Source organism: Ascidiella aspersa, chromosome 3 (assembly GCF_963924565.1).
Source record: "Ascidiella aspersa chromosome 3, kaAscAspe10.2, whole genome shotgun sequence".
In the NCBI taxonomy this organism is placed as follows: Eukaryota; Metazoa; Chordata; class Ascidiacea; order Phlebobranchia; family Ascidiidae; genus Ascidiella; species Ascidiella aspersa.
This window is the reverse complement of record NC_139449.1, coordinates 27694314-27717772: the sequence shown is the minus strand read 5'-3', so window position 1 is coordinate 27717772 and position 23459 is coordinate 27694314. Positions and strand designations below refer to the sequence as shown.

The 23459-nt window shown below is 36.2% G+C and overlaps 1 protein-coding gene across 1 annotated transcript; it reads left to right on the top strand.

Annotated features, from left to right (window-relative positions):
* The first annotated feature begins 11794 nt into the window (after positions 1–11794).
* On the top strand, positions 11795–16044 carry LOC146161299 (uncharacterized). The gene is made up of 4 exons (XM_083383406.1): positions 11795–11902; positions 12292–12322; positions 14918–15102; positions 15917–16044. The coding sequence occupies exons 1-4, from the start codon at positions 11842–11844 to the stop codon at positions 16021–16023; spliced, it is 384 nt and encodes a 127-aa protein (XP_083239532.1). The 5' UTR covers positions 11795–11841; the 3' UTR covers positions 16024–16044.
* Positions 16045–23459: the final 7415 nt, after the last annotated feature.

Sequence of the window (23459 nt, the reverse complement as noted above, 5' to 3'; positions counted from 1 at the left end):
GCATGTATGTTTTCTCAACTTGAAACCTGAAACCATAAAACCAAACAAGTTGCTTGTGCAGTGCAACTGTATTACCAAGGCAGGCTACAATGCTGTTAAAGTCTAACTTTAATCTTTGCCTTTTTTGATAATGGTTGTTGAATAAAGATAGGTTGATGGGTTTTAGCATATTACTTTTGTCAGTTAAGTTATGCTATTGTTTGTTATGTTGAATAGGTATGACTCCTGTTGATGCCACAAAATTTGTTGTCTTGGTAGAAAAAAATTTGGCCTGCACATTCAGTGACTTTTTTCAAGCATTTGTCTACCAATTTTGCTCATTTTATGTTTTCAACATGGTATATCCAAAAAGCTGTGAAATATTGCTGGAGTTTGTGCAAAGGTATGGTTTTACTTTGTAATTTATCATTTTTTAATTTAATATTTAAAACAGTGCTTCCACTGGATGATAATAGTAAAAGTTACACATATTTTCGCCTTGGGAAGTTTAACAGAAATAACTTGACTATATCTTAGACTTTTTGCCTGTAGGATTTTTTACTTTGCTTCATCGTTATCATATTGATTAAATTTTAATTTTAAATATACTAAGCCAATTTGCGAATTCAATAGATGACGCCAGTGAGTAATAAGTTACCATAAATGCACATGTGTAAATGTATTAGGTTAATAATCGTCATAGTTTTGGTTAGGGGTTGTTAGTGGTAACCATCCTTTGTATAGCCTACCGTTTAACCTGCAGTCATGTTACATTATTAAATTTTAAACAGAAAAAAAAATACAATCTGTAGCGGTATTTTATTGTTTGAGATACAATCACTTTGGCTTTTTGTTATTTTCAGATACTTTGCGGCATTAGATGGAAGAGTGGAAGAGGTATAAAGCGGAAGCGGAAGGATGTCCACCCAAGGGTTTTACGCCTTTGCAATTTGATTGCAAAAGGAACCTAAATCCAATTCCAACCAATAAACGTCAAACACAGTGTTCAGTATCGTGTTTGCTTGCCTATTTAAATAAAAAAAAAGGAAAGTGGGGTACTAAAAAAATGAAATTTAGTGTTATTAGAATTACAGAAAAAATCCTTAGAATTTTCCAGACTATAAATTCTGTAAAAATTACACGAATTTCCCGTGCAGCAGTTTTACCTCAAAATCTAGTAATAATTACCTGCAAAAATGGTGTGAAAATTACATTATTACGCAGTAAATTTTACAGGCAGAAATCCATATTTACAAAAATTAGTCAGTAATTTTTACCAGTTATTCAACAGTAAAATTTTTACAGTGTTTCCATGTAAAACTGCTGCACAGGAAAATCGTGTAATTTTTACAGAATTTTTTTAACAGTGTAGTATCTGTAAATGCAATTTAGGGTCGAAACAAATTCAAAACTTTGTGTTCGTTCGTGTGCTAAATTCAAATTCATAATTTAAATAAAACTTCCTAAAAGAAATCAATTTGGTGCACATATGGAGCCACAGTTCTCTGAAAATACGTATCATTTAGGCATATTTGCTCGTATTACCTATAGTTCCAGCATTATTATGTATATATTTTATTACTATCTGAAAATAAAACGGGGTCGCAATGTAATTTCCTATTTCATTTTATTTAAATTGCGGTCGCTTAATAAAAATGTTGGACACCACTGCATTAGAGTATGCTAGAGTTTGTTCAAGATGCTTAACGCAATAAGAATCTGTTTGACTTTGACGCTCTGCCTCCTGGTTACGCCACAACCAGGTAAGCACGGTGTTTTACAAGGTGAGCACAGTATAATACGTGTGGTTATATTCGATAGTTTAAAAGCAAAAAAGCTAATTTGCAAAAACCAAACACTTTTGAGCATTTTAAAATAACCTTTTTTGGGGAAATGAGGACAACTTATTATTTGAAAAAAAAATAGGTAGCTCTTAGATGAAACACTTTATCGCTTTTTTATCAAAAATGAAATGCAAAGGTGGTTCACGCACTCACACAACAGCGCTTTCACCAAAGTTTTTTTAAAAAGAAACTAGGCTATATATACGTTGTAAACCACTGCAGGTCTGCGGCGAAATCCTACAAGTTTGTAAAAAAGCTTATTGGCAATTAGGAGAGCGACGGGCCTAAATCTCAGTGTAGCTTTGCCGTAAATTAATCACCGACCAATACACTCCTCTTTGTTTAAAGCAGGGGTCGGCAACCTACAGCCCGCCAATGTAATTCATCCGACCCGTCGTCTATTTGAAAAACTAAACACGAGTCCATTTCACATATAATTTTTCGCTCTTCGCATATAAAATGTAACTAACTTTACTCCAACTAACCATAGTTAGCTGGCGTTATCTTTGCCAGGGTGATTTACGTTTTCGGTTACCTTTTGATTATGTTGTTTAGAAATTTGTAGATTTTGTTAGTGTGCCGCAAGCCATACAACTGGTGCAAACTCTTATGAACGTTTAAAACGTAACAACTTGTCATGTCTGTCAAGCTATCAATATTGGAGGCTATAGAATGTGCAATGGATGTAAAACAACCTCGTCACTGAACAATACCAAAAATGTTAAAACCTTAAAGTACAGAATTCTGCAAACGCTTGAGTTTTTAACCTTCCAGTTTTTTTTTGCGAAAGAAAAACAGCAAAGTTCCGTTTGTTTCTGCAGGTGCAGCGACGTGTTCCGCACCCGAGTTCCAATGTCCCGACGGCGCCTGCATTCCTTCGCATTTCGTCTGCGACGGCGAGAACGATTGTTTAAGCGGCGAGGACGAAAACGGCTGCCGTGAGTAACAGTTTATACATTGCCTTCTGTAACCAAATGCCAGCCAATAAAAATATTGATATTTTTACAGCCGGGTCAACGTGCAACGACGACCAGTGGAATTGCACAAGTGGCTACTGCATCCCGTTGAACTTTTACTGCGACCGCACCAGTGACTGTCCTGACGGTAGCGACGAAGCCAACTGCAGTAAGTGTTGTTTCAAGCCTAAAGTAGTGTTTCGTAACCTTATTAGGCGCGACCCAAATGCTAAGCGTCGGTATAGCAGCAAAGCATTTGCTACCTAATTCTCTTTGCTGAACGTTTTATAATGAACAAAACTGAAGACAAATAGCTTAAAAAATCAAAATAAAATAATGTTAGTCATTACATCATAATACCTTTTTATGAAATTTGGGAGAAAGCTTGCTCAAAATCAATATCAACAAATCTAACCATATAAACCACTGCAGTCGGCGACAAAACCAAATCAAATGGCCTAAGTTATGTGTGTTTTGTTGGCCATGGCATTTATACTGTTTTGTTAAGAATTATATTAAAAAAACAACGAGCGATCCAATTCTAGGTCTTTAAAAACCTACAGACTTTCTTTACAAAATACTTGAATGTCTTCAAAGATTGTGTGGCAACCCCGAAGCCAAAATTGGATCCATAGAATTTAACCGTGACACCTCGTTCGCGAACCACTGCTCAACATAAAGCGTGGAAAACTAGCGGCCGGAGGGAATTTAAATTGTAACTCGCATGTTTTTCCTACGAAAACCGCAGCTTTCCTCAATATTCGCGATCTTTCTTTAATGATTGCTTTTATTCTCATGATGAAACAAAATTATGAAGAGAATCACGATGCGCAACCATGCGTCAAATGTATTATTTTAACAGTAGGGGAGCGTGAAAAAATTATTACATTTCTCTAATGATTCCGTTTATGATTAGCTTACCCGGACTGTGACGATTTAAAGTGCGACAACGGCGCTTGCTACACAACCAACCAACAATGCGATGGAACGTTCGACTGCCGGGATGAATCGGATCGGACGAGTTCAACTGCAGTGAGTCGCCAGTCAGGCGGGATTTGTTGTGTCGTTCGAGTTTTACCGATTTCAATCTTAAAGTACAAATACGAAGAGTCCAGCATTAACTATACCACTTAGCTTGGACATATTTTAAGTCAGTGGGCCGCGACCCAAATGTGGGCGTTTTAGCCATTTTTAGTGGGGCGTTATCATGTAGTTGTGGGCCAAAAGTTGGTATGGCTAAAAGTTTTTATCTTGACTCATTAGTGCATCACAGGGCCTCCAAGTCGTTTTGCCAAAGTAAAACAAAGACATATAGAATTTTTTTAAACGCGCGAGTTTTAGTTTAACGAAGTTTGGCTTCAAAAGCTTTGAAAACAATATTTTTATTTCCAAAAACAGTTATTATCCCCTATTTGCCTAATTTATTGTTATGTAATTACTGTATAAGACTCGTTGGGTAATAATATGATTTTAACTGCAGTACGTCGAGCTGGCCAATGTGTTGTGTTTTCGTGTTGTAACGATTACAACCTTAAAGTGCAAATACAAACCGGGTACATCACTGTAGTAGGAAACCATCGTGTGTTTGATTTTAGACTTGCATCCCCACTAAGACTGCGCAATGTTAAAGTGGTTAGAATTTTTTTTCTATACATAGGCGCAAAGCTCTTCTGTCGTACTGGGTGTTTTACCTTTTAACCTGCTAATTAAGCGGAGTAGGTAAAGCAACAACCTCACAGGGGCGGATCAGGAATTTTCGTTTAAATATATTTTTGACATAACGTTACAAGTTACGTCATAATTAAATCAAGAAACCTCGGGAAGAGTGATATTCGCCAACGAACTCGTGTGCGAATAAGCTACTGGAGTTAAGTTATTTGTGCGAAGAACCCCCCAAAAATCGTCTCAATATAAATTGGGGACTTGTCTCGTGGCACCCTTGATCCTCCAAAGTATGGCCGTAGTTGTGAATAAACACCTGATCGCATTCTAAATTCACGATCGGGTAGACCTACAGCAGCGATGTTATGGTTGGTCCTGTCCTTTCGTTACCAACCACCCTTCACAAAGTATAAACTAAAACATTTAAGTACATTCTTCGTAATGAGCTTTCGTCAAGCCTAACTGGTCTTTGAAATTGGTTTGTCTTATCGCTTGGCCTCAGGGATCGCCAACCTTTTGTCATGTATGGCCGGATAATTTTAAAGACGCACGGTCGCGGGCCGGAAAAATTATTCCGGTGGGCCGGATCTGGGTCGCGGACCGAAATTTAGTGACCCCTGGCCTACAGCAAAAATTATGTTATTTGAAATACATAAACACCAATTAGTTGACGCGAAAAATTGCACTACCTTTATTTAAAAGTTTCTATATATATTTCAAGCGCAGTATAAATTAAGTGTTTAGAAAGTAAAGCAGTACCGTTGCAAAACTATTTGTTATTCCATTTACCATCAAAAAATACTGTTTTCTATTCAAATTTATTAAAAAACATACATTTTTTGCCTTTGAAAGCTCCCCCCCCCCCAATTTTTCTTAAAGTGTCTTTCCTTTGAATTTATTTCATAAAAATGTGTGGCGACATTGCAACACATAATATTCGACAAAATGAATCAAATTGTGCCTTTTCAGCTACAATAAAGTGTCCGTCGGGCCAGTTCAGATGTCTCAACGGAAGGTGCATCCCTGGAAGCTTCGTGTGTGATGGTTGGCAGGATTGCGAAGACGGAAGTGACGAACCGGACGTATGCGGGAGTGGGGCGCCGTCTACCGGCAGAAAATATTGGTGTGAAACTTCAGTGATGTTAGGAATGACCCAGCTTGTGAGTAAAGGACTTTGGTAAAACTATGTTTGAAATCGACGACTTTGCAAACGATTTCAGTAAGATTTGGTTGATTTTAAGAGGTTTATTAAAAACACTTGCGCTTTTTTTAAATTCTAATTTGCGTTGTTGATTTGTTTTCAAGTTCAATGTTTCTGTTTTAGCCGACTTATTTGACTTTCCACCTATTTGTTAATTATTTTAACCCTTTCTAGTATTTTCAGATGCGGGATCAGTATATTTTTAGATTTTTGCTAGCAAAACATTAAGATACACTCGCATCGCAAGTGAGAAGGTCTTCCAGCAATTCCTTAGGCCTATTTATTTTAACCAACATTTCGACTTACCATCAGGACCCCTATATCAGGAAATAAAAACATTGCACCACGCAAATTAAAACGACCAAAAAGACAAAAATGCAAAATAAATCATTTTAAAAATCGTACGAATAGATACATTTTTGACCCCGACTTGATTTCAACACTACCTTGCTTTGTTGACGTCAACATTAATTCCCCTCAAAAATGTTGAAAATTAAATCTTGAACTCGACGTGATTGAGCACGCAAGCTTCTTACTTAAAGTTAAGCGCGCTACCGTTGCACCAGGAGCCTTGCTGTTGCTTCGTATGCGCCAAATATTTGTTTTCGGGACGCATCTTGTTTTTGCTGTTATAGCCGAAAGTTTATTTTCACTTTTTTTCGCTCTATTGGTTTATGTCGCGAAGCGACTGGAATTCTACTGTCCTGCACGTGCTACGTTCATTGTGCGAAGTGGCCCGTCTTAGTAAAACATTGGCAAAAGTATAGTATACAATGTAGGCGTTGAATCATTTTAAGAGAACGTTTATATTTGTTTTTTAAATATGTTAGCTGGCCAAAATTTAATAACATGGCCGCATGTATTATCTAAGTCTATTGATCAAATATACTTCGAACGTTCCACAAATGCCCCGTCGTATTTGAATTTATTGTCGCGATAATACAAAACGAGGCAAGGCCATATAGTAAAGTTTCACCCAAACTAACGTAAAAGAAAATGAACCCCTGGCAAACTACACCTTTCGCATCTAAGCCATAAGTTAAGGCGGGAAATTTTCGGCCCATACCTGTTTTTGCTCGTAGAAACAAGTTAAGGAAACTATCGAACATGCAACGTATTTACTAAACCACGAACCAAAGTAAAATTAATAATATTTAAAAGTAACCCTGGTAAATAACGCTATCGGCCCAATAACACTTAAATAAAATGAAATAAATACTATCAGCCCTGTAAATATACCCCCGGACAAAATATACAGCAACCGCACCCCCTTCTAGTTTATATTTTTTCAACTATTGACAAAAACTTTAAACTGGTCGAAAAAACGACAAGATCATATAACACGCAGTGTATACTCATATGTAGGATTTTCGTAAATATTATTATGAAACTCTGGCCCATAGACATACACGTTCTGACTTGTTTAGGCATATAAAAATCAATTCGCAAAAGGTTTATTAATGTATTTCTGTTACAGGTGGAAATGATCAAAACCACCCAACAGTGGAAGTGGCAGGTAAGTTCTCAATGTCATGGTGGGTTTTTAGATTGATCAATTGTTTCGGTCGGTGTTACCACTGATAGGCCGCACACATGATAATGCGTTTTTGAAAAATAAAGGACTATATGCGGAGCAATTTTGCTTTTATTTATCGCCCAATAAAATGTGAAATACCTTCGAAATCCCTTTCGAAAGTGTTAACCAAGTCATATCCCCTATTTAGGATCATAAATTGATTTAGCCTATATGTCTGTTCATGCAGCATATCAATTTGTCAACAAAATTCCCCTTTATAAAACATATATTTGGTTTACTGTAGGATTAAGCCATTTCCAATGTAATACGTTGTGACCCCTTGCAATTTAAATTAAAAGAGAAGAGCAAAAATAATTTAGCAGGCGCGTTTTAAAGCTTAGGAAGCCCAGTTAAGAGAAACTATAGGTAAATCGAAAGGCGACGTATGCATTTAAAAAAAAACAAATAAAGAAACACAAAAAAATAAAATATACAGCAGGTTTACTATAATTACTTTTTTATGACGCCACGTTACGACATAACTTAATGACTTAAAAAGGCGGCAACCAGTTTACACCCTACTATGGACAAATAAGGAAAGCGGCATTGACAAGAAAAAGTTTTGATACACCCAAGCCAAGTAAATTACGCCTGGGGTTGCCAGTGATGCGTTCAACAGAAACGAGACGCACCAGAATTGAAAATTTAGTCGGCTTGGAGTCCTGGTTTCTTTTTTCCTCTCTGGGCGTTTATTGCAACTTGTTGAGGCTTTCAGTTTGTGATTGGCCGCAAGATAATGACTTTCAAGTTGCGAAAAACTTTGTAAATACCTACAAGTTGTTAATAATGTTACTGAGAGAATGTTCAAGTTAAACACCGATTACTCAGCAAACAACACTGACGATTCATAGCAGCACGCTAGCCTCCTGCAAGTCGTAGAACACCGGTGATAGTTTCCAGACTTGAAAAAATAAATTATTGCCAAAAAATGTTTTTATTTAGCTAATTTACAATGCTTTATTGTGTTGTATGTGCATATTCGTTATTAATATAATACATATAACATTTTACAATACTAATTGTCATCGTTTGGTAACAATAGAGCCAATTTAGCAAGTTTTCGCAATAGGGGAATTCCCACATTTCGTTGATTGAACTGCTAAACTTTGGGGGCTTTGAGGAGGGCGAAATCATGACCCAAATTTAAAAAAAAAATTTGTCAATCGTATTTTTAAGGTCCGAACCATGGGAAAAACTTTGATAAGCTAAACTTTTTAAAAATTTTCAAAATTTGAACAACCCTAACGGCCGTCTTCCAACCACACACACCCAAATTTGCGAAATGCGATTTAATCATAAGATTGCAAAATATGAGAAACTATATATGTTTCTTAGGTATCGTTACTTCTTGGTATCCATATCATACAATCACAAAATAATTAGATTTGTGACTATGGTAAAACAAAACTAGTTACCAGACACATGCCAATTTGACAAATTTTAATTAGGTAAAATAAATTTAAAAAATTATCTCCGTCTCAAGGCGACAACATTAAAATCGTTAGTTGTTGTGCCCATATAATAATTTAAACCAATTAATTGACAACTGTTTGCACGCGGTTGGATACACTTAAAGTTTCAAAGAACAAACAGCTTCAATCAATGCTGTCGAGTTTGTTATCGAAAAAACAATCGTTTTCGGTTTTCTTGTTGTACTTGTAGGCGAATTTTTAAACCTATATTTTGTGGATCCAACAGCCGCCGCCTGATTATTTATAAACTTGCCAAAAATCTAGCAAAGGTGTTTATTGAAAAACGATTTCTTCATTCACGGTTTTCCTAGGAAAAATAAGTAACGGCATGCCAAATATTGAGCTTAACTTCTAAATAAATGAAACCTTTTTCACGCTAAGCGGAAACCGTATAGGAATGACTCGCCAAGACGAAATTATTCATATGTAATATAAATTGTATAGATCTGTAGACTTTATTAAAATCGTTTCTTACAAAGCGAGCAACTGTCATTGTGAAAGAAGTGGCCTATGCCGACTAGGGTTCCTCTCCGGGAATGTTTCGACGGGAAATTCCCGGGATTTCCCGCGAATTAACGATCCCGAATCCCGGGAAATTTTTTTTATAATCCCGGGTATTCGGCAACATAGCAAAACTTTAAAAAAGATTGTCGTTTTTGAGTAATATAAAGAAAAAAGTAGTACCAACCATGTGAAAGTCGTTGCTTGAGTTGCTTTATTCGCGCTTAACAGCGGAAAAACTTAATTAAATTTATTCTACCAATAAAAACGCATGCGCTTTTTTTAAATAAAAACAAATAAGGGTCCTGACTTTAATACGAGAAGGTCTTGTACGATTGCAGAAGCAATATTACAGGACATAAATGGGCGTTCAGTTATGAACGTATAAATTAATAAAAAAAACGGTCCTCAAATACCGCATACCACAAGGCATATTATTTGGGTTAGCGTGCGGGTTAGCGTTTGGATGACGGTTGGTCAAGCGTTATTATTAGTAATAAACATAATAATACTTGACCAACCCTCGCCCAAACACTAACCCAAACAATATGAGTTGTGGTATGCGGTAATTTTTTGTTTTGTTTTTTGCATAACTTTCCACGTACATAAGTGAAAGAACGCCCATAAATGAGCTTAATTAAATGTTTGGAGCTAAAATAAAAAAATTCAAACGTCTTAGTGGTGTAAGTTTATGTATAATTTTATTGTCGGGATCCCGGGATTCCCGGGAAGTACGGGATTGAAAACATCCGGGAAAAAGAGGAACCCTAATGCCGACCGTAAAAGAACCTTAAAAGCATCGCATACAAAGCGAGCAACTGTCATTGTGAAAGAAGTGGCCTATGCCGACCGTAAAAGAACCTTAAAAGCATCGCTGAAACGCCAAGCTTGCCGCTTCTCTTTGTGCCCGTTTTATATGCTAATTTTTGACATTTGCTAAAGGTACGGTCAATATTGACTTAACGCATAGTGGCGCGGCGGAACTTTTTCATTGTAAAAGAGATATGTCTGGATCTAAATTAATAAGGGGATTTACGCAAAAATAATTCTTAAAATATTATAAAAGCTGTGTGCGGTGACATTTGTGAATTTTAGACCCCAAGCAAATAGTTTCATTGTTTAGAGTTTAGACAGTTATTTGTGCATAGATAAAGCCGGCGACATTTGATTTGTTAAACATTGTTTGTTGTTTTTATTAAATCTCTATCGAGTTAAGCTACGGCTAATAAAACTGCGAGAATTTTGGATATGTTTAGGAAAAAAGCTACTTCTTAAACAAAAAACAGAAAAACAAAATCTCCCAATAATGATTTTATTTGGTGCCATATGGCATTGGACAGAACATATTTTCTTTAAACAAGTTATGTAAAAAACAGATGTTCGCACGGATTAAACAAATTTTAGCATTTACGTATTTTGCATGTTGGCAAAAAATATTAAATGGGCATGGCAAAATGCTTATTTCTATTTTAATGCTTGTAATAGGGAATGCTATGTTTCACAAAAAGAATTTTTTAGATAATATTGAAATTAAAATTTTATTGAGTCTACATTCTACAGTTTTCGTTTAAAAAATAATTTAGAAATTATAATGTAAAAAAAGATACAGCTACAGCCTATACGCCCATGCAACAACAGCGGCAACTCTATGGAATTCGTTTTACAGCCACTGGTCTTTTTTAAACAATTTTTTTTTTAAATCAGCTTTTATAACTGTTTAGCTTAACATAAAAATCACTAACGAAAGTAACCAACAGCTATATTCAGCCAAATTAGCACAAACTTCCAATACACGATTGAAACAGGGGGTCGCCGAAAATGAGAAAAACTGTGTTAATATTTTATGTGTTCTTTTTTATAGGTACAATTGTTTCGCAGAGGGTATGCCTTTACTATACTGAATATAAAATAAAAAAACGTGAAAGTTTACACCAAATTAAAAAAAATAGATAAATAACTAAAATTTTTTTTTCAGTTGCAAGGTTATAACAATAAAACTATATCGTACTTATAGAAAAAAAACGGCTTCCAGATTATGACCGCTACAGCTGTATTTTACTTTGACTATGTATATTAAGAGAACTGTTAGCACAAGATCTGATACAAGTAAAAGAAACAAAGATTGAGTCTTTTAAGTAGGAGACGTTTCTTTATGTAGCATTTACGGGAGATTGCATAACACGGAGCACAGCAGACAATGAATAAAAACAGCAGCCGTCTTGTTGTCATAAATCTTAAACTGAATAAAGTCTCCACCCCCTTCCTACAATAAAGAATACAACCCTGGAATAGGCCTTTTGTGTTTCGCTTTATTCCACTCTTTCGTCAATATATGATGTTTGCTTTTAATACTTTTATTTAACGTTTACTTAACAAAAACACCTCCGCTAGACGGCGTTGTTACCACCTTAACGAATCAACTCTTGCCGGATTATCGTCGGAGAAAAGTAAGTAGCGGATTTTGTACGATTTGCAGAGTGGCCTATGATGGCAAGTCAAATAGCGAAAAAAGGAAGATTGCTCCTTCACTTCCTTTTTTTACAAACTCAAATCGTATCTTATATAAGCTCGAGATTACTGAAGTCGTTCATCGGTCTGAAAAAATCTGAAATTCACTTGTTGCCTTAATTTAATACTTAACAGCAAAGAAATGCAGGGATTGAAAACAACTTTCATTGCGACTTTGTTAGTCGCCTTGAATACAATTGAAAGTAAGTGTAGCGTGTTGCAAGATATTTTAATATTCCCGATCCTATGGATTTTAATATTCGCTTTAAACTGTTTGGGCTCTAATTTGGGTTCAAGCATATTCATCCGGGTTAGGTCAACGGGGAAATTCGTTTAAAAATTACGGGCATTTTCTATTTTAATTTGCCCTTCTAATGAAACTAAAAATGTTTTACTTTTAAACTAATACAAAATATATTCCTTATGTAAACGCGTGCCTAATCTCGCAAAAATTTGTTGCCGGCAATGTGAAGTTGCTTTTTTCACCAATGTGTTCTATAGCTAATACCTTTATAACAAGAAAACGACCATATCATTGAACTGTTTAACATTATGTTTTAAAAGCGCTAAGTAACCTATAGTACTGTTACAGGCGGACTTGCTCAAACCTCATCAAGTAGCAGGTCAGTTTTACTTTCTAAATTTATAATTTACAAATTTATAAATTTTAATAGCACCGTTCAGTTTTACTTTGGAGTCCGAAATGTCCACTACAAAAATATATACAGTGTTTCCACGGTTGGATCTAGGACCCAGCCAAACTCCATTTTTAGCTTGTTTTAAAGACTAAAAAGGAAACTGTTTTCGCGTTCGCGCGAACATTTTTCTTTTTTGTAAGTTACGCGCGTTTTTGGGCGTCTTTACAGACAAGCCTAATATTTTTAAATGGATTTTTTTTTGCACTTCGATCGAAAGTATTCTTTCCATCTTAAAAAATAAACGAACATTAGTATAACGACCGTTTCCCAACCTCTAAAACATACCGATTAGCATTTTGTCAACTTAATTTAGTTAATGCCATGTTTGCGTTTTTCCCGATTTATGCTGTATTTGCAATATGTCCAATGTATCCCAAGAAATGCATTAGCAACCTTTAGCCTCAAAAAGCAAAAAAGGGCATTGCAAGTTGCTCTGTGCAAGATTTTCAGGTATTTTAACCTTCAGCTGTTAAGTTAACGACCCATGCCACTTGATTAATGTCAACATATCAAGTAGGGTAAATATATTTTTTATATGTTCTCAATACGTCACGTCCCCCTAAATCTAAATAAAAGTTTGCATTTTAAATCATATATAGTCCGCATTTTTTCGCGTTTCATATTTCTTATTTTTGACCTGGCTGCCGCAACATTTTACGTTTCTCATGCGGCCCGCGGTAAAAAATAATTGCCCACCCCTGATTTAAATGTACAAATTTATTAAAATATAAAACAACTAGTGCGAGATTTAATGCCGGAAGCAAAGTCGACTGAAAATGGTAAAATTTTGCTGACAGTTTAAAACACTTAGCCTACGGTACGCATTTATTTAAAGCAATCGCCTGCTGGGTAACGCTTACGTTGTCCAGAAATATAAAATCTTCTTAAACTCTATACTATAGGCGACAAGGCAGAAAACAAACATGCACATTGCTTTTGATTTATTGGCATTGCTTAAGTTTTGGAAACCATTGACCCAACAGCGGTTAGGCTGCATAAAAAATAACTAAAAAGCTTGCTCTGAGCACTAAAAACATGTTCACTGCGTTTACCATGCATATGTGTTACTTACGATACAATAGCCATATTCCATTTTGGTATATATTGAGCAAACCACGTTAAAAGTTCATTAATTAAATAACGTTAAAAAAACGTAAATCGGTATGTTATAAGAGGGCAAAGAGGCTATAAAAATAGATGGCCGTAATATTAACCTTTAGTTCATTTTTCAAGAACTCTCCTTATACGAGTTATGTGAAAGAACGTTTCAATTGAGGCTGGCTATAGGATGTCACATTAGTATCGCAGCCAAAACCACACAACACCATAAAGAATTAACGTTATCATCTTTATATAATTTAGCGAACCCAAATGCAAAATATATGCCACTCTGAACACGCAAGGCAGAGAATGCGTGCACCGTGCACTTGCAAATTGGTATATGAGAGGGCATATCATGGGTATATAAAAGGGCGTAGGAATCTAAAACCATTGACAGCAGGTTTCTGCTTGTAGATTTTTAAACTTTGAGTTTTATTGCTTACAAATGGTTGTACAGTTTGTGGCCAAATGATATGATTAGCCGAAAGTAAGCGGCATAGAAGTTTGTTAATGGCGACGAAATAACGATTTAAACGCTCACATTAATTATTGAATTGCATATTACCAAGAAGAACACTGTAAATATAAAACAATTACTGCACAATTAAGGTGCATTGCTATATCGCCTATTTATTGTTGAATGAGTGGCAGTACATTGCTTTATATTTGTATTGTTTAAAAAAAGTAGCACATGTTCAGACCTGTCCAACTTTATCGTCTCACACTAAGCAAGAATGCTATTGTAAAGGCGATATAAAGCTTCCAACTAAAATTAAAAAATTATAAATTGTCGCGAAACATAAAAGGTTGGTTTTCCCCAATGTATTGTATGCTAATTTTTTTACTCGTCCTTCATTTTACATTTATCAGTACACGCCGACTGTATTGTTGTTGGACATTCCCGCGAGTTTTGAAACCTTGCTAAAATTTCATAACACAAAGGTTGGCGGTTTCACTGCAACAAAAGACGTGTTCCACAACTTTCCGTAACGTGATGTCCGTTTTACATTCCCCATGTTTTTCAATGGTAACTTTGCGGACGGTCACTCGGCTAGGCCTTTCAATATAAATAAAAACAAGAAACTACGCAAAATGCAAAATACATATAAACAATAAATTTTAGGTTAAAAGGAACGGCGTTGACATTTTTTAAAGGTACGATATGTTTTTTTTTGTGAAAAACTTCGATATGTTTTTTTGGATTTTTCGTTGCACACGATTGTTGTAAAAACAGCAGGTTATTTTGGTTTTACGCCGACAGTTAACCACAGATAACTTGAAAAAATATTTTCACAAGATAAACAAAATATTGTCTCACTTAGAAGACATTAAATACCTGCCACCTTACGCCTTGATAGCTTCTATATATATTTCCTTTAACCTTCTATCGAGTAGTTGTTAAACTTTGCAACAATGTAGTGACAGCAGTGGAGTTATCGGTGGAGTTATCGGAACGATTGTGTGGCTATTTATCATGTTTTGGATCTTCAAGTGTTGTTGCTACGGAAGATACTGCTGCGTGGCTGAATCCAATGTTGTGGCCACGTCCAGTGCGAACAACAATAACAACAACAATAATATTATTGTTGTGCCGCAACAACAACGTAAGATATCTATTTTTTCCATGACTTACTGTGAAAATTCTTCTCGAGAGGTTTTCTACAGTGTTTTGTTTTATTACTTGTTTTAGGATAGAGGTCGGTAAAGCTGTTTTTTTAATTTAGGTTTTATCGCGAATAGTTGTGGGGCGCGTGACCGTTGTACATTCGTTGTACTGTATTTTAAAAAGTGTTTGGGCTAAGAATTTTTATCATGGCTAATTATTGCATCACTTTGCCACGCCATTTTCCCGCAAACCATATTCTTAAAAAAGTTAAACTGTGGTAATAGTTTTTGTCGCGCTTCGAGCGAATGTTTAACGGTTTCACTTACATATATTGAACCCAAAGCCGATAAGCATTGTATAACTTTTTGCGTCGTATGACTTATGAACCCTACAGTCAAAATTATGTTGAATTGGAGTGAAAGGTGCTTTATGTAAAGCAACATTTGAATCTCTTCTATGTTACTCGTGAGTTATGTATCTATTTTATTGGTCTAATCTAACGTCATTTGAAACATTTTCATGGGGCTGAAATCAAACATAACAATGGATCCGCCCCTGTCATATTGGTTTTGTTTACTGGCCTTAAGGCTAATAGCTTTTGTCAGAGTATTTTCGGCCGCGACAAAGAAAGTTTGCCGACCATTGTTTTAGGCCTATAGGGTATACGATATTTAAGTCAGGGTTTAATCGGCCTGGAATAATCAAGGGATTCTTTACTTCATTATTTGTCGAAACCAACCTATTCAAAACAAAAAATCTTAATCCGTACACTTCATAATTGAATTGTGACGTACTCATTACACTTTTTTTAGCCCAATATATCCCTACGCCGATGCACATGCAACAACAGATGCCTGTTCAGCAGCAACAGCTCCCCATGGGCTATTCTCAACAACCACCTGCATATTATGCAAAATAATATCGACTGCAAGCTAAAATTATTTCTAAAATTCACAAATCGAAGTTTGTAATTTGTTTTTTTGTAGTTTTAGTAAGCTTGTGCCTGTGTGTTACCTTATTCTAGATGCATTCTTATATGTATATTGTATATATTGTGACCAACAGATGAATAAGACAACAAAAACGCGATGTACAATTATTTCATGAACCTTTCAAGTAGGCCTTTGCGATATTCCTGGAGGCTTACAATGGCAGCTATTTGTTCTACGTTTGGCGATAACATGGAAATAAAAAAATCACTGTGTTTTTGTCTTTGTGGTGTCGAACCCAGGGTGTCGAACCGAACCCGAACCGGAGTTCTATGAAACAGTTTTAGCCTAATTTTAGCTGAGCCGTGAAGTATAATGAAAAATCAAATTGAGCATATTAGCCTAATAAAAAATAAATTTTGACAACTTAAAAGTTGTTTGACGTGCTTAGCCGTTAGGTATTTAGTCCTTGCAGTGGTTTTATAGTATATATCGTACAACAAAACTTCCCAACAATATTGTGGCAGTGATATTTTGACAGTACGCTTTTTTATTTTCAATTTGGACTTTTCAGACGTTTGACGCAGTTAAGCACCGGGATTACGTATTTGCTTAAATATTACGCTATAAAGCAGGTCTAAACAATTGCTGCCGCAACCTAAAATTGCACGTCTGAGAGTTTTTCCCAATTGACGAATGTTACGGGGTTTCGTTACTTAAAAGATGCGTGAAATGCTTACCCAAGTGACGTGTGATATAGTCGCATTGTACTTTGTTTGCATGTTAAATCCAAAGGGTGCGCGTGCGACTTTTTGCAAAACCTCTTGACAAATAAGGGTAAGGGTAAAACGTTTCCAAACATTTATAGGGCAATAACCTGCATGACCGTAAAAATCAAGTCAAGTACATTGCCTTGGTAAAAATAAAATTTCATGTGGCAAATTTTTTACTTTTATGTTTAATAGCTTTTTGCAGTTTGTTTACTCACGCAAATTAAGTTCGCATAATAATGCGTTTATTGCAGCGTTTTCCTTAACATTCTTTCATAAGGTATTAAGACACTTACACAGACAACGTACAGCAACCCTAGCCGAGTATAAACTATGAAACATTTGGACTGAGTTTGCAAAATATAGCGTTTATTGCAGCGGTTTGAACATTAAGCAAATTTACTTTTCAAACGGTCGACATATGTCGATCGACATAAATGGTTGATAACAACTGGCCTACACAACTGCTGGTTTAGTTTTGTTTGGTGCTGTGTGCAGAAGAGGTCAACGGCCGTCTTTCAATCACATACACACAAATTTGCGAAACGCGATTCACTCATAAGAATGCAAAATATGAGAAACTATATATGTTTCCTAGGTATGAATATCGTTTTTATAGATAAAAGCGACTTCCAAAATATGGCCGATACAGCTGTATTTTACTTTGACTATGTACATTAAGACAACTGTTTGCACAAGATCTGATACAAACAAAAGAAAGAAAGATTGAGTCTTTGAAGTAGGAAGCGTTTCTATTATGTATATTATTTACGGAAGATTGCATAACACGAGCACAGCAGACATTGTACAAGTATTATGTCGCTAACGAGTTAAAATTTATATATATATATATTTGGTATAGTTCGAAAAACTGAAGTTTCACAAACTTTCTATTTTATTATGTTCAGATATATATTTGGTACAGTTCAAAAAACTGAAGTATACTTTGCTTTGCTAAATGTGTCGTACATATCTGTTATCAAAAACGTGTTTTTTTGGTTTTCTTTTGGAGCAGTTTTACTCCAGCTTTTAAACAGAATTTTAAGTGCTTTAAAACCGGGCTGCGGAGTCGGAATCAGACTGGGGACTCGAGGAGTCGGTTTGTTTTGCTGGAGTCAGACTCGGTACTCGGCACTCGAGTCCAAGTAAGACCACGTAAACTACCCGAGTCCCGAGTCCGACATGCGCATGCGTAGTAACAAATTTTAAAACTGATATGTCCGTCAACTGGAAATTGTAAAGGTGGAATAGCATATGGCCAACGCTGTATTGTGAGTGAATGAATTTTACAAAAAAATTTAACACCCCTATACGTGGATGGTTGAATATCCACGTTATTTTAGTTACGTAATTTGGCGGAATACAGGCTGTAGAGTCAGGGCCGGACTCGGGACTCGACGAAATCGCACATTGGACGGGATCAGACTCGGGTTTAGTTTTTTGCCGGAGTCGGACTCGGGAGCCGGACTACCGACTACACAGCCTTTCTTTAAAAACACATTAGCCGTCTTATGGTTGTAAAACTTTAATTTAATAAAGTCTCAACCCCTTTTTGAAAATCAAAAATACCACACGGAATAGACTTTTGTGTTTTACTTTATCCCCTTTAGTCAATATATGATGTTTGCGTTTAATACTTTTTAACTGTTACTTATTAGAAATATGTCCGCGAGTTACCACCTTAACGAATCAACTCTTGCGCGATTCACGCCGGAACAAATTAAGGAGCGGACTTTGTACGATACTCAGAGTATTTTAAGTTAAGGCTCACGTCAAATCTGTCAGCGAAGAAAGGGGAAATTGCTCCTGCACTTCCCCTTTTTCACAAACTCCGATCGCATCTTATATATTAAGCTCGAGATTACTAAAATCGTGGAACAGTCTGGAACAATCTGAGCTTACCTTGTTGCCTCCTTTTAATATTTAACAGCAAATAAATGCAGGGATTCAAACCAACTTCCTGTGCGACTTTTTTAGTCATCTTGGAAACAATACACAGTAAGTGTGGCGTGTTGCAGGATTTTTTATTATTCCCGATTCTGTTGATTTGAATATTGGCTTTAAACTGTTTGGGCTCTATAAATTGGGTTTAAGCATGTACATCCGGGTTGCGTCAACAAGGTGATTCGTTAACAAATTTTGGGCTTGTTCTATTTAAATTTGCCCTTCTCATGAATAGAAATGTTTTTACTTTTAAACTAATACAATGCAAACTCGGTCCCATAGGCATACAAAAAGTTTTGCCCGCAATATGTAGTTGCATTTTTCTTACCAATGTGTCCTATACCCTGTTGTTTTTAAATTAAAAAACGACCAAATTGTTGAACTGTTTAACATTACGTTTTTAAAGGCAAGTAACCTATAGTTCTGTTACAGGCGTACTTTCTCAATCCTCATCAAGCAGCAGCAGTAGCAGGTTAGTTTTATCTTTCAAAGACGAGTTTACAACTTTAATAGCACTGTTCAGTGTTTTAAGTCCGAAATAGCGCCCACAAAAATATGGGTGAAGAGTTTAAATTATTTCCGAACTGTACCGGTAGGTTGTTGATGGAATTTTACTAGAAAAATATTTGCAAAAAAACACGGTGCTTTACAGATTTCCTCGTGATTGCCTATCTTTTAACCGATTTTTTTCTGTTAAACTATTTTAACTTAATTACATCAGTCCCAGGGCGGACGCGAAAGCATTTACAGTCTATGAAGGCTCAACAATATTACACGTATAGTATCTAAACGTAAAAAAATATTAAACTATAAAACAACCAGTGCGAGCGCAGATTTATTGCCAGAAGCAAAGTGGTCTAAAACTGTTAAAAAGTTGCTGATAGTTTAAAACACTAACGCATTTATTTAACGCCTGCTGTCGCATCTTCTTGAATTCAATAGGCGACACAAATATGCGCATTGCTCGATTTATTGACATTTCTCAAGTTTTAAGCACCATATACCCAACGGCTGTTAGGATGCAAAGAAAACACGTAAAAACTTCGCTTTAAGCACTAAAAGAGTTGCAATGCGTTTACCGTGGTGGCTTATGTGTTACTTATACGACACAGCCTTACTCCCAAAAGTTATATGTCGGGCAAAACACGTCATAACGGCAATAACTTAATATATAAACATAATAAATCGGGATGTTATAAGAGGCTTAGAGCAGTGGTTCTCACCCTTTACAACATACGGACCGGTAAAATTTCAAAACAAATTTTGCGGATCGGTGGACCTTCAGAAATCAAAATCAACCCAAAATTTAATAAAGTAACAGTACGTAACTAAAACCTTTTTTAGCTTTCACATACAACCGGACTTAAAGTTTAAGACTTAAACGAGTTGTAGTCTACCTTTAAACAGTTAGCAAAAACAATTGCAACATTGTGACGTAAAATGAAGTCCAAAGTAGACAGTTAACTCTATGTTACGTCACAATGCTGCAAATTACGGAGCTGGCGAAGTTCTAAACTTGATGGATAAGCCTTCAACATCTTGAATTTTGCAATTGAGATATAAAATTGTAATGTATTTTGCGAAAGTTGACAATGACCGGCGGTTAAGAACCACTGGCTTAGAGGACTGTAATGCTTACGTTTCTCTCATTTTTCAAGGACTCCCCTTTTACGAGTTTTCTGAAAGAACGTTTCCAATTCACAGAATGACTTAAGGCTGGCTAGGGTTTCACATTACAACCGCAGCAAAAACCATACACCATATTATCTTCTTTTTTTTTATTTTGTTAATGGCGACGGGATAATGATTTATTTAAATGCTTACTGAATTGCATAATACTAAGCAACGACAGCGAACTTGTCGTATTAGCTTATGAACGCGATCGCTATAAAATAAAACATTACGGAACAATTAAGGTGTATTGGTATATATTTTTTGACTGGGGTAACAGTGCATTGCTTTACATTAGTATTGTTTAAAGAAACAATAGCACAAGCCAGACCTGACCAACTTTGTTGTCTCCCACGAAGCACGAATGCCATTGTAAGGCGACGAAAAGCTGCAAACGAAAATTAAAAACATAATTGTCGCGAAACATAAAAGGTTGGTTTTCCCCAATGTATTGTATGTTTTAGTTACACGCCGACTGCATTGTTATTGGACATTCCCGTAAGTTGTGAAACCTTGCTTTTAGAACACAATGGTTGGCGGTTTCACTACAACAATGGTTGTATTCCATAACGTGTCCATTTTACATTCCGCATGATTTTCAATGGTAACTTTGCGGGCGGTCGCTTGGCTAGGCCTTTCAATATAAATAAAAACAATGTAAACACGGCAACGGAAACTATACGCAAAAAGTATAAACAATAAATTTTAGGCTAAAGGGAACAGCGGTGACATTTTGAAAAATATAGCCAGCAGTTTAGATGAAAATTTACGATGTCTTTGGCCTGGCATTTCATGCTATGCCGCCCCAACAATTTTTTTGACTTTCCGTTAGACACGTTTTTTGCAAAAAAAATCTATAGTCTCACTTAGAAGACATTAAATACCTTCCACCTTCGCCGTTATAGCTTCTCTATATATTTTTGGTTTAACCTTCCATCAAATGGTTTGTTTAACTTTGCAACAATATAGTGACAACACTGTAATAATCGGTGGATCCGTCGGATCAATCATCGGCCTAATTATCCTGCTTTGGATCTGCAAGTGTTGTTTATCCGGAAGCTTCTGCCAGAATGACTCCATTGTGGTCCTCGTCTAGTACGAACAACCATAGTATTGTTATCGTTTTGCAACAACAACAACCTGAGATATTTCATTTCTATTTTTTCTATGAGTTACTGTGAAAATATTTCTCGCGAGTTTTTTTTACAGTGTTTTGTTTTATTACATTTTACCTTTTTCGGCAAAGCTATTTTTCTTTATTTAAGTTTTATCAGGTATAGTTGTAGGAGGCGTGATAGTCGTACATTCTTTATACTATATTTAAAAAAAACGTTGGGTCTAAGAGTTTTTATCATGGCTCATTATTGCATCGCTGGGTCACGCCATTAGAAAAAAACCAATCCGCACGTCTCATAATGGAGTTGTAACGTACTCATACCATATTTTTTTATAACTATATATTCCCACGCCGATGTACATGCAACAACAGGTGTCAATTCAGCAAAAAACAGTCTCCACGTTTTCAAGTATGCGATAACCGTGGAAAAACATTCTACACGTTTTCAAGTGTGCCATAGCCCTGCAGGTTTACAAGTGGCAGCTATTTATCCTACGTTTAGCGATAACACGGAAATAATAAAATATCTGTGATTTCTTTTTGTGGTGTCGAACCGAACCCGAAACCGGAGTTCCATGAAACAGTTTTAGCCTAAATTTTAGCTGAGCCGAAAAATATTGAAAGGAGTTGAGCCTTAAACCGAACTCAAGCCAGAAAGCAGTTTACTACAACTGCAAACATGGCGTAGCTTATATACTTATATACGGTCAAGTAAAAGCATGTTTGAATTTCGCTGTTTGCAAAATAAATACAAATTTTATTTACGAACGGGCAGGGGCAGATTCAGGGGGGAAGTAAGGGCCATGCCCCTTTTCGACTTTTTTTTACGTTTATACAAAAAATTCTTAACGATTTCCAATGTTGTTTTCTAAAGTGGCGTTTTTTTCGCTTTGAGCGAATCAATAACATAATGTAGGTTATAGCTTTTGTATTGAAAGTAACGCCTTTCCAACCTAAAACAAAACAAAGGAACCGTGTAGGGTCCAGAACGTAAGGCTACTTATTTGGTGCGTCACGTTTTAACGAGACTTTGTGAGTTCATCTCTGAAATATCTTTTCATGCCTTCCCAAACAAAATTCGTGGATACGCGCCTGCTAACTGCCCGACAAAGTTCACAGCAAAATCAATTTACCAATTTTTATCATACTGATTATATAAAGGGTAAATTATCAGGCCAAAAATGATTGCAGGAGTTAACCAGGAGCTGAGCAAGAACAAAGAGTTTTTCTTATTAACCGGAACGTTTAAACCGGACACCATGGTTGGTATCCGATGTCGCATTTACGGGTGGCGATTTCGAATATATGAGCGGTCGCATAACCTTTTGTAATAATTGGCAAAGTAAGACGGCGGACGGCTGAATGATCACGGCGGATGATTGTCGACGGTCGACGCCATGTGTTCGTCCAGTCGGTCGCTGGCATGTGATCTTAAAGAGGCAGAAAGAGCAACGTTATCGTCGCCAAACGAAAAGGAGCAGCGACGAACGTGTAGCTGCTCCACGTAGTGCAACGATTGGGGAATTAAAATGTTTTACCACTTTTCAAACTATTTTCACATTATTTAGCACACTAACCAGGATAGTGCACCATCCATAACATTACTTTTTAGAAACATGGTAGGCTAAATTGCCTTTTTTAAATCATCGGCAATAACACGCGGCTTGGAAAACTGGCGCAGGGTACAACATAATATGTACCGCTAATTAAGAGGCCACAGCTGTGTGGAACCTTACATTTTAATGAACCTATACTAGAAAATGATTTGTCCCGGGAAATACACATTTATTAGGGTTATAGCGCCTTTCTCAATACGTAGAGACCAATATTGTTGCTGCTTTACCAAGGGCAGACTTATCCTGCTTTAATTGTGAGAATGTGACGTGCATGGTTGCATCAAACGCTTCAAGAAAGTATTTACTCG